Here is a 12,336-nt window from a genome sequence, read left to right on the forward strand (position 1 = left end):
ACACACACACACACACACACACACACACACACACACACACACACACACACACTATGGTGGCTGCAGTTTAGAAGCAAAGTGAAACTGCTTCTGCATCAGCAACTGTATTTTTATTCTGTCAATAAATATTTACTGGGCATCTTGCCTTCATGTCTATGAGGCATTCAGATTTGTAATCCATTGCAAATTACATATTATCAGGTTATAGCTCTTAGTCTAACATCACTGAGAACCTTGCTAGAGATAAGCTGATTTGGGGAATTATTAGATTTGTTTATAAACTTATTTACTGATTATTTTTAGAAGTAATCCTCCCAACACACCTCAATCAATGCCTTATGAAACTTGAACAAATCATTCAAAACACATTTAAAAATCCCTACAATGGGCCTTTCTCCCCTAGAACCGTCTTTTATCATTCATTCCCTCTCTGCTTGTTTTTGGCCTCTAATGATTCTATTCATAAGTCTCTTCTCTACAGCCCACAAACCCATTCAGTTTTTCCCATCTTTAAAATGGGTTACCACCAAATTTCCCCCATTTTCAATCAACTAATGGCTTATTCTGTCTGCACTTCCTTACCATACATCCATTTTAGCCTATCACTATTCTGGTTTCTGATTTTACTGAAACTGCCCTTATTAAAGCCACCAATAGCCTCTTGATTACCAAAACGAAAGGATGCATTTTAGTCCTCATTTTACTTAACCTCTCTATTGCACCTGATATTGTTGAGTACGCTTTTCTTGAAATTCTAATAGCAATGCCAAGGTGTTTTGTTCTCTCCATTTTACAAACCACTACTTCTCTTCTTTGCTGGCAGATATCTGTTGAATCTCCAGCCCATATTTATCTTTTATAATCTAGTACCACATATCTAACTACTTATAATACATTCACTTGTATCCTCTAATGAGACAACAAACTCAATACATCCAAAACCTTATTTACCCTCCAACAATTTGCTTCTTCTCCTTAGTGATCTATCTTGGATAGAACTGTCACTATCAACCCAAGTCAGAAATATGGCAGTCATGTTAGAGTCCTCCCGCTTCTTCAAATATATTCTCATTTCTAAACCTCTCTTCTATTACTACTGCAATTAATTTTAGGGCCTCATAATTTCTCAAGCAACAGGTCTCCCTTCCTTCAATTATGACCTTCTAATCCCCTACACTGCTGACAAAATGAAAAGTTTTAAAGACAAATCTAATCATATCATTCACTTGTTTAAAACCCTTGAATGAGTGAGTCCTCCTCACCCTATGGTAAGAATCCTGGGTTTAAATGGAAGCTATCCAATAAAATACCCAAAATTCTGTACCCTGCACATTAAGCATTTTCCTAAGGAAAACCACTGGCCCATAGAATAAACTCCAAATTATAGAGGGTGCAAAAAAAATGTATACACATTTCAAGATAGGTAAAAACTGTATTAAAATTGTAATTATATATATATCAATAACTATACCTTTTTTTTGGCCAAATACTTCAAGTTCTCAAATAGGACTACGCTGCTTCAACTTTTCACACCACTGAATATAAGATTCCCTTTGCCTAGCAGGCCACTCCCCAGTAAACAAATACTCATCTTTCAAGTGTTCTTCCATCTATGAAATCCTCTCTAGTTCCTCTAAGCTATTTTCCCCTACTACACTTTGCCTTTACCTTTATATAGTATTCATCTTATGCATTTTCATATTTGTTTTCTATCTTTTTTCCTTAATAGTTCATAAGGAAAAGACAATGTTTTATTCATGTTTGTGTGCTAGTGCTTACTTAGCTCACCACTGGTATATAATACATACTCAAGTATTAATTGAATATTCATACCACTAACAATGATCTTTTATTAAATGATTCTCCTGTGTAATAAGTTGTTCAAACAGTAATATTTTCTTAAGATTATTCAAAATACATTGCACCTACAATCACTAATAAACTTATTGTTTTAAAATATTAAGAAAAAAGTTGTCTACGTCTGTTTTTAAAAAAGACAATACCAACTGCCTCTTCGTTTAAGTGAAAATTTAAATTATAAATTTAATTATAATCCTAAATGAGATTAAATCTACTAGGTATAAGACTTTTTCTTAACTTTTACATTAGATTAACTTAGTTAAAAGTGATTTTTCTCCTGTAATTTTATATACTCAAATAAAAATTTTCTTAATATTTAAATCTGGAGCTAGGTTTACAGAACCCTAAGTATATACAGTTATGTGTCTTTATAGTTATTTCTGTGAAATGAGTACGATGTTTTCAGGAACCACCAAGTGAAATTTTGGGCGAAAGGTAGGAAACTGTGTGTAGGTAGGAAATCAGATTGAGTACCCGTTAGAGAATTTGAGTTTCTGTGGTACTTTAAAAAACATCCTGTGTAGGTTATTTTAAAAAGGAAATAGGAAGTTCTTACTCTTCACCGCTATATCACTAAAATATAGAGTACAGATGTAAATTTTGCTCGCTATAAAAACTGGCCTGCACACGCTGGACGGATGCCAGCTGCCTATTAATACGCGCCTGAAAAATCAACACTGAAATATGTACTAGGCCATGAAGTCTGGAGGAAATCTGCAGCGCCTGGTGTGAATACACTAACTCCTCCAAGTGGCTGATCACTGCCAAGGTCGAATTAATAAGTCTCCTTTGATGTTAATGATAAGAGTGTTCCCAAGAAAGGACTGAAAACTGACTGCAGGTTGTAGCTTGGAAGTACCTAAAACAAACGTGATGGCGATTCCTAGCATGTGTTTAAGTGGATCCGGCTGACCAGATGCGTTTTGTTAAAAAACCTTTCCACCTCGTCCCACAACCCCCCTCCCTCGCCACCGTCCCCGCCCACTACCCTGACCCACAGTTTATTTTTATCCATTTTTAACTTGGAGCCAATCTTAAAAGCAAATTAAGGAGTGAGCGCTCGTCAAATCACTTGGAAAAGGCACACCCAGCTTTCGAGGGAGCGGCCTGGAGTCAGCACCAGGCAGAAAAGCTCGGGCGGGCCCTTGCCACACCACGCGGAGGCAGCGCGACTCCGGCCCTCCGGGTTTCGGTTAGACCGCAACAGGAAGTTTTCTCTTCCCTTGCGGGAAGCAATGAAGCCAAAGAGAAATTTGAACTCCCACCGGGGCACCGAGAGGTGAGCTTTGGTGTGGGAGGGCGACTCCGCCTGCGATCCAGCAGCGGAGGGACTAGTGATTCAACAGCGACGGCGGCGTCCCCGCCCCGCGCAGGCCCAGGCCGCGGCCTCTCGTGCCCTCCCAGCCCGCCCTGTCCCGTCCCGTCCCCGGGAAAGCGGCAACCTCGGGGTCCGCGCGAGCCCGGCCGCGCCCCCACTTCCGGGGCTCCCCGCCTCCTCGCCGAGGGCGCTGGCCGGGCCGGAACGGGAGCCGGCGCTGCGTCGCGATTCCCGGCCTCGTCGGCGCGGACAGCACTCACCCACTCGAGGACCTTGATGAAGCCGAGCGGCTCCTTGAGCGGGTTGAGGTTGAGCTGGAAGGAGGACATCCTCTGAGGGAAGGAGGGAGAGACAATCAGGACAGCGGGGCGGAGGCAGAGGGGGACCGACCAGACAGTGCAGCCCAGCGGCGTGGAAGGGCAGGAGGGGCGAGCTGCGGGAGGCGGGCCCGGGAGGCCGCGGGGCGGGGCGGCGGCGGTTGAGCCGCTCGCACAGCATTGGGGCGGAGACAGAGAGGGGTGGCCACGGGAGGTGAGGGGTGAGCAGGGGCTGAGAAGGGGAGGAGCCTTCCAAGGCCGCACCTGGCCGAGCCGGCTGATCCGCTGGCGAAACAAATACATGTTGGACGCCATGCTCCGTACACCGGGCCCCCTTCTCTGAAGTGTAGCCCGAGGCGCTCAGTCTCCCCCCGCGCATGCGCATGTCCACCTCCGCGTCTGCGCAGCGAAAGTCGGTTCCCAGTGCAAAGCCCACCCTCGGGGTTTGTCGGGCTCTCACGATGCGGGCAACAACTGTCTTCCACCCGCTTCCCTTCACAGTTCTCAATTTTTAGATAGATTTGTACAATATTGATACAGGTGAAGCCGCGTTTCAAGGCTATGTTAGAGGCCTTTTATTAAAATGGTGGAGGGCTACTGCAGAACAACAGACTTTGGATGGCCGTGATGTAGGTCTTTCAGTAATGTGTTTCACAAAATGTTAGGTCCCCGCTCATTAGCAAAGACCTTAGACAAAGAGTTTTCGTTCTAAAGGCTTTATTAGCCAAGACTGGCGACTGCCTCAGTCTGCAAGAGGAGAACGGCTCCGAAGTCTTGGCGGGTGGGGAATTTATAGCTGAAGCTGGATATAGAAGCGAAAAAAAAGCGGTTAGTGAGTAAAAGGAAAAAAAAAGGTTACTTCATTTTAACAAACTATAAAACATGGCTAGCTTATCTTCTAACGAGCCATAAAACATGGCTAGTTTATTTTCTTCTAACGAGTTATGAACATGGCTAGCTTTTCTTCTAACAAGCTATAAAACATGGCTAGCTTATCTTCTACTACCTTCTTGACAGGACATTCTGTTATGTTTGGCTGAAGCAGGAGTTTTTAAATTCCTCTGGGCGGGGGTACTTTCCGAAATGAGCTTGCCTAGCCTAGGGTCTGGGCCTGGGTCTCCACAAAAACATTCTTACGGAAATTAAATTTATAGTCAGAGTTATCATTGGAACCAGGGTTGAAGGATGTAGGAGAAAAGTTATACCTAATAGAAAAAGGCTTGTCCGGACAGGCTCCTCCTGACTCCCCCACCCTCCTCTCCTACCCTTTTGCTAGTGTCCTCTACTTGGGGCGCTCTTGGTGTCTTTCTATAGAAAACTAATTCCTGCTCCCCCTTAAAGAGTTAGCTTAGGTGACACTTGCCTCCCGGCACCCAGTTATCTGCGATCCGAGGTAATGATCGCCTTATAGACTTCACCAATATCTTGGAAGTTCTTGGAGAGCTGGAATGGTAGCTATTGGCACGTATGGTAAGGTAGCTAACACCATATAACACTTAGTAAATAAGGAGGAAAGGAATTTAGCACAGTAGGATCTCAATACCAAGTTCCAAGTAATTGCCTATATATATTAACTGATTTTCCAAGCTCTTACCTACGAATTAGCAGGTTCCTTGCCGTTGAAGTTGTTCTAGGAGGGTTTGATGACTGTTATTGAAGGTCATTTTGGAAGCTAACCCTTTCTCTTTTGAGACCTATTTACCTCCTTATCTGCTTCCCAGAGAGTGCAAAGAGCACATTTTAGTTTCCTTGTTGACAGAGACAGTCTTTTTCTTTTTATCCTGACTCCCACTGCTCAGTCCCTAGCACAGTGCCCTGTGCTCAGTGGGCACCTTGTGGATGATTGCAGATTCCTTTTACTAAACGAGAAGGCATCACAGATGCCCCTCAGGGCTACATCAGTGGAAAGCAACCATGCATCGATACCCAGTGCACCTGATACCACTATAAGGAATACTTCTTTCTTTTTACTTTGCCTTTGCATCTTTTCTTCCAATTATCAGAGTCCCAAGATAGTGATCTCCTTACTGGCTTTCTTGCTACTCTTCTCTTTAGCCCATTTTTTTCTAAACTTTTATTCCCATTCTTTTGAGGGTTTGGGGCTGGGCACCTGGAGGTGGGTTGTGGCTATTGGTGCTATTTGGCTTGGACTTTATATTCACAAAGATTCAAATTAGACTAATATTATTCCCAAGTGAGATATGCACTGCCAGATCAGAACAAGGTTCACTTTGCAACTTCCAAACTAAAAATCTAACTCTAAATCTATTTATAACTTAAAAAATCTAAATTCTTTGATTTAGTAACCCAGTTTTGGCATTTCTCCAGTTTTTTCCTGTTTTGACGGTCTCAGAAATTGAAATTGGCCCGGCCCTTTCTCAACTCCAGAGATTAACTTTCTATTTCCTGTCTTCTGACTCTGCTGGCTTTCTCTCCTGCTTTGCTTGTTCACACCAACCAGTGGTAGGCATGGTTGCTTCTCTGAAAACCTTTAGTGCTAGAGTACACGCCTTGAACTTTAAAAAGTTCCCTTCCTTGACCATGTGCCAGTATTTAAAAGATAGAAACCACTTACAGTGAACAGAAAAATAGTATCTGGTCAGAACTCATGCACAGGATCTGACTGGGCAAAACAAAGTAGGAGTGAGCTACAGCTGTTACCTTCAGTTTACATATAGCCCAGCACTGCTTCTGCCAGTCAGCTGAGCTCAGAGGAGCTCCCACTTTCCTGAGAAGGAGCTGGTAGTGGCTGGCAGAGCAAGTGAGCTCTGATTAGTCAAGCAGAGGGCTGTGAATTTTTTTCATCCTAAAAAAAAAAAGTGTTTAAACAATAGCATCTCATTGAAGGCACAACTGTTTAAAATCTGGGAAGAATGTTCAGATGACTCTATCACATTTTGACTACAATACTGATTATTTTCTATTTTCAAATCTGAGGAAAGAGCCAAAAGCTCTGGGCATAACATGTTCCACTCTCTCCCAAGGTTGTTACAGCAAATAATACTTGTAATGCAAAATTATCCTATCTGAGGTATTATTATTCAGCCCTATATGGTAGTATAATTATAATGAAGTTACCTACATAATTTGTCATTGTTTTATGTTCTCTTTGCAGTTTATAAAACGTGACAGGTTATGATACTTGGGATTTAAAGATATGCAAGAGGTCAGAAGGAAGCTGTATGTAGGGAAGTAGAATCATTGGCTAACTATAACATTCTTCTGTGTTTCTCAATAATACAAGGTTCTGTTCATTTTATTGGGAAAATAAGACTTTGTAACGCATTCCTAACCTATATGTTTTTTCCCCCCCTGGAAAGGTAGTATTTAATACCAATGAGTACAAAACTTCAGTTTTGCCTATAAACAATTCTTTTCATCGATGAATGCGTCATTTTAGAAAAATCTAAAAATCACTCAGTTTAGATTTACAAAAAAGTTGCAAAGTACAAAGAATTTCTATATACACTTCACCCAGTTTCCCCTATTGCTGTCATCTTCTATAACCAAGATATACGCGTATTTGTCAAAACAAAGATATTCACATTGGTATCTTACTATGAACTAAACTACAGAATTTTTCAAACTTCACCAATTGTCCACTAATGTCTTTTTACTGCTTCAGGATCCAATCCAGAATACCACATTTAATCTAATGAGATCTTTTCTGAAGGGATGGTCAGGAGTGGAGGGAAATGAGTAAGACAAAATCATTTTCCATTTCAGGAGAAAACTGAACAAAATGCATGAAAAGGATTTTGAGTATGTGGCAAGTTGTTTTGACGCCCGTAGCCCCCTCCTGTGTGGCTGCTGCCTGGTTGTCAGCACCTGCTCCACCTTGGCTCCCTTAGGTCTTGGTGTCTCAATTTGTGATGGAGAGCTACTGTGGCATATGATTGTTTCAGGTGTGTGCCCAAAGCCTGGTGTCTGCTCACACACCCTGGAGCCCCACCACCTGCACTAAGTGTAAGTTTCGGGAGAGCAAGGGAGCCCTGTCATTGTTACACAGTCCCTTAGAGCTGGGGTACACTTCAGTGGGCAACAGTGAGGATATGTTTTCAACTTCTGGGTAAATCCTGCCTCTACTTTGTGACCTGCAGCAAGGGCTTTAACCTTCCTAAGTTTCCACTTTTCTCATGCCCATTTTTCAGAGAGGAAGTGAGAGTTGTAGTGAGGTTTAAATTGTATTATCTTCAGAGAGCATATAGGCGAATGCCTGATACAGAGCGAAGCATTTAGTAAGTTACCTGTTATTATCACTTTGTTTCAGAAACAGTGCATAGATCAATCTCTGGATTGGGTAGTCAGGAAGCAACGAAGACTCAATGCTACAGCAGAATTCATTTAAGGAAATCAAACATATTTGTTGGCTAAAAGAGAAATAAGAGTGCTAAAGGAGACGATTCCATTGATAAAAGGAAAGAAATATGAGACTTGGAAATAGAATTCTAGAAAGCAAATAAAATGCAGTTTTTCACTACTGAAAATCATGTGGGGCAAAAGGTTGTTCTAACCTTCTCTATATGGGTCCAATTTTAATCTATTTGTGGCTGAAGTTAGCATGGTTCTCTTCACCATTTTAGCTCACATTTAAGCAATGAGTAAACAGGAAAAATGTTTTAATTGATAGAGGTTAATTTTATAATAATCTTGTTGATGAAAAAAAATCCAGCCTAAGAGAAAACTTAAAAGAGTTTATTTGAGCCAAACTGATGACAATTGCCGGAAAGCAAAATCTCAATGGATTGAGAAAATGCTCTGGAAAATGGCAGTTTTGCAATTTATTTTATATGTTAGAATCAAAGAAGGACGGTTACATGAAATCCACTGGTGGTAGATTAAGGGGGTGGAAGAAAGCAAAGCGGAGAAATCTCTGGGATTGGATTAAAAATAAATTGGCAAGGCAGATACTTCTTTTACATTGGTGAGTACAGGATAGTTAATAGCATTTTACAGCACATAGAGATGGTAATCAAGGGACAAGAACAAAAATTCTGTAGTTCCGTGCTCTGGTGTGGCAGGTTGTGCTCTTCGGGGAGTCCGGAAAAAGGGATTACTCTGACAATCCAAGGGCATGTTAGTTTAGATGCAAAAAGAAAATAGACAGGCTCACTTAAGGTAAAGACTGACCTTTGTCAAGGAAGCTACAGGCCAAGGATGCGACTACAGGCCATGACCCGCTTTTAGTTAGGAATTTTTGCTTTTTAGCTAGGAATTTTTATGTTCAGACCACCCTGTGTGGTTAATTTCGGTCTCTGAATTTGTAAGGAGGCCGCCATGTGGCCTCTCCTGAGCTTGTCAGCTTTAGTATGTGGCGCTTGTTTGTCCACATTCTTCACAAGTACTGTAATTAGGTTTCTAAAGAAATAAGGTTCATTGTATAATAACTTTTATAATAACATAACTTGGAGTTGTATACTTGTTGGCTTTTTTCAGAGACCTGTCATGATCATTTTTCTCATGTGACCCTTGAGTTAAGAGAATGTTAAGACAGGATTGTAATGGTGGCACTAAATCTTCTATTTTTGAGATTTGGACCTCTGGTATAATTCAAATTAATAAATGCAATTTAGCTTGGGAATTTTTGAAAGCTTTTTTTTCTTTGCCTCTTAATGATTCTGCTTCCTGTACATTTACTATGCCGTTTCAGTGTTTCTATTTACTTAGGCCCAATGCTGGCCCTGTAACTTGGGAGAATTTTGCATCTGTATTGGACCACTCTCCTGGCTCCAACTTAAAAATGCATAACTATGCAAAGGTTGAGACAACCAGCTTTACCACACCTTACCCCAATCCCAACTACAGGAAAATATAAAACTTGAGACCAAACAAAGACTGGATGCAGTAGTTTGCAGTAGTTCCCAGCAGTTTCCAGCAGACTCTGCCCAGCCGAACCTTCTCTTACTTTAATAAATCTTCTATATTTCTATCTGACTCATGAATTCTTTCATGGCCCGTGAGCAAACAGACACAACAGAGAGGCTGTATGAATTATTTTCCACATTTTGCTGTGAAGGAAGCTCAGCAGGAAGAAAGCATATCAGGAAAAGCCTCATAGAGGCAGTGACACAGCACTGACACGTAAGACATGTGAAAGGGGTTCCCCGATGGATGAGGGGTTGCTGGCAGAGAGGCAGCGGAAAATAGGGCATGGTGATGGAGGAGAGGGGAGTTCTTTTGTGGGACCAGAATCAATATGTCTGATGCTTTGGGAGTGATGTCGAGGCAAGGCTTTATATGCCAGACTAGGAATTTGGACGTGATTCTCTGGCAGTGAGTTACTTTGAGACAAAGGAGAGTAGTAACAATCAGATTTCAGTTTAGGAAGATCATTATGGCAGTAGTATAGAAGATGAACTCGAAAAATCTTTCGGGCCGGCCAAGTGGCTCGTTGGTTAAGAGTTGGCTTGGGAGTGCAAGCTTTGAGCACCAGGCTGCCGGTTCGGATCCCACATGGGCCAGTGATGCTGCGCCCTCTACAGCTAAGATGGTAAACAACAGCCCAACCTGGAGCTGGGCTGCTGTGAATCGCCGGCGACGGTGTAGGCTGCAGCAGGGCTGCAGTGAGCCATCGTGAGTGGCCGTCTAATGGCCGGTGACCTATCTGCCTTAGCCGGGAAGAGCACAATGATCACAATACCAACATGAGTCATTGAAGTGACATCCTCCACAGCTAGACTGAAGAACCCAATGACAGCAACTTGTCTGTTCCCCTTCCCCGATGCCCCAACGCTTTTCCCTCTCCCAATTCCCCAATAAAATCTTTAAAAAAAAAAAAAAGAAAAGAAAGAAAAATCTTTAGTGGGTAAGGTCAAGATGGTTGATATCTTCAAAACCTGTTGGTCATAAGATCTCAGACCCCAGATGTGGTGGGTAGGAGCACAAGGGGACAGCCAGTTGGGCACTCACTAGCAGCACAGTACTGCCTACAACAAAGCGCCAGGTTTAGACTCAGAAACCCTGGTTCCTGCCAGGCTTTGTCAGATCTGCATTTGTCTTGGAGCATTACCACTTCCTTTCCTTTGGCTTGCCTCTGCATAATGGGAGGATTTGTGTGGCACCAGCTGTACATATGTTAATTAACATGCAGGAGTACTTTTCAGTTGCAAATCAGGATTTGGGGATTAAGACAAATGTGAAGAAGTTACAAGCTGCTCCCAGAATGATATCCAGGGGTAGAGGTTTCAGCAGGCTGCCTAAGCCATAGAGCAGGGTGGATATGGGGATCTTAGAAACCAATTTTAAGTCGCTTCTATCAGAAGTAATTATTCTAAGGACTTCCATGTTTTATTATCTCCTTGAAAAGCAGAGTGTCCCTAAAGATTTATACAAAGATTTAAAGTTTATATTATATTATACCCAGGACTCGCTCTTGAAGTCAGGTGGGAAGCAAAACAAGTTCTGTTCCAACGGTTTGTTATTCTATTGCAAGTATGGAGATTTGACTTCCTTCCAGGAAGAGAACAGGGTGTGATAGACCAGGGATAGTAAACCGAGCTGTTGAAGTGCTTTGTTTCTAGCAGGCTGAACAGGATCTCCCTAGGATCTGAACTTCCTGTATTTAACATAGGAAACCCAAAGAAAGGCACAGTAATCCTTCCCTCCTGATTCTGTAGCTTTTGTGTCAGGACCACTATGATCTGGGTGACAGTATAGTGTTTATTAAGAGAAAATAGATAACCAAAGTTGAACATTGATGTTGACCAGTCACATGTCCAGGAAGTCTGCAATCTTATCGAAAATGCAAATCAATCTTCTAACATGATAGGAAGAGAGGAAATAAGGAAATGCCTGAGTAGAAGCTGGCCAGGAAAATTCTGATGCTGATAAAATGATGGCAATGACGTTTGTTCATTTCTCTAGAAGACAGAAGAAAGTATTTATACAGGAGCTTGGTTTCTAGAAGGTTAACTGTAAAGGTAACTTTTGCAAATGGAATTTCATTTTAATACACTTTAGGAATTGGCCATTCGTTTGAAGGATTTTTTTGAAGACCCTCTTTGTGATAATTCTTTATGCTTCATAGGTTTGTATTTTTTTATATCTCCACCCATCCCAATTTGTTTACCACAACAATCATTTCTAATTTTTTTACAAGCTACATAAATTGGTCTTTGCTTTCTGAAACAATTTGATTATTGTTATTTTTTTCCTAGAGAGAAGCAATTTTTTTGTTCATTTGTGTTTAAACTCTTCTGTTTTCCTCTTTCTCTTCATTGTTATTCTTTCTTTCATTTCTTAGAACATTCAAATGATGAGAAGGCGAGGAATTTATTGACTTTATTATCAACGTATAACCCTGAGAGGATAAGGAAACTGCAACGATTCCACCACCTGCCTCTGGAAATACACATACATCCTGCTGCACTGTAACATGGATCCTGAAATGCCATCATAATACATTCTTTATCTTAGGCTAAGGAGCTTCATGTTTTAAAATACAAACACACTGGAGAATTATTGCATTAAATGGTCTATTAGAGTATAACATTTAATGGAAAATTATCTGATTATTTATCTACTGGCAGTGAGAAGAATGGGAGTTTTAATGGGAGTGTAGGAAAAAAAGGAGTCATCTCAGAATCTGGGGTACCCTTCCAGGAGGACAGGCTTAAGTAAAGGAAAAAGTTCTGGGCTGCCAAAAAGTTGCAATAGGATCATAAATGCCTGGGAAGTATTGTGGAGAAGCTGCTCAGGACTGAAGAAAAGGGGAATGGGAAGCAGAAATAAAGCAAACTTGGATTTCTGCACAATTTAGAGAAGACTGAAATTTCTCAGCATATTTAATTAATGGTTGCCAATCACTGGAGAAGAGAGACCTGAATACAGCTCTATTCCTTA

At 41.5% G+C, this 12,336-nt stretch overlaps 1 protein-coding gene and 1 long non-coding RNA gene across 2 annotated transcripts in view; one reads left to right on the plus strand and one right to left on the minus strand.

The window, feature by feature from the left end:
* SYPL1 (synaptophysin like 1) overlaps nucleotides 1-3,622 on the minus strand; it is a 29,161-nt gene extending 25,539 nt beyond the window's left edge. Inside the window, exon 1 of the mRNA XM_019660158.1 lies at nucleotides 3,439-3,622. Within this exon, the coding sequence (XP_019515703.1) occupies nucleotides 3,439-3,507 (69 nt within the window). The 5' untranslated portion in view covers nucleotides 3,508-3,622. The remainder of the gene's footprint in view (nucleotides 1-3,438) is intronic.
* On the plus strand, nucleotides 2,876-11,985 carry LOC109392064 (uncharacterized). Its single transcript, XR_002125989.1, has 2 exons — nucleotides 2,876-3,139; nucleotides 11,738-11,985. It is a non-coding gene; the product is annotated as an uncharacterized LOC109392064 (long non-coding RNA).
* The last annotated feature ends 351 nt before the right edge of the window (nucleotides 11,986-12,336 follow it).

Source organism: Hipposideros armiger, unplaced genomic scaffold (assembly GCF_001890085.2).
Source record: "Hipposideros armiger isolate ML-2016 unplaced genomic scaffold, ASM189008v1 scaffold_312, whole genome shotgun sequence".
Lineage (NCBI taxonomy): Eukaryota > Metazoa > Chordata > Mammalia > Chiroptera > Hipposideridae > Hipposideros > Hipposideros armiger.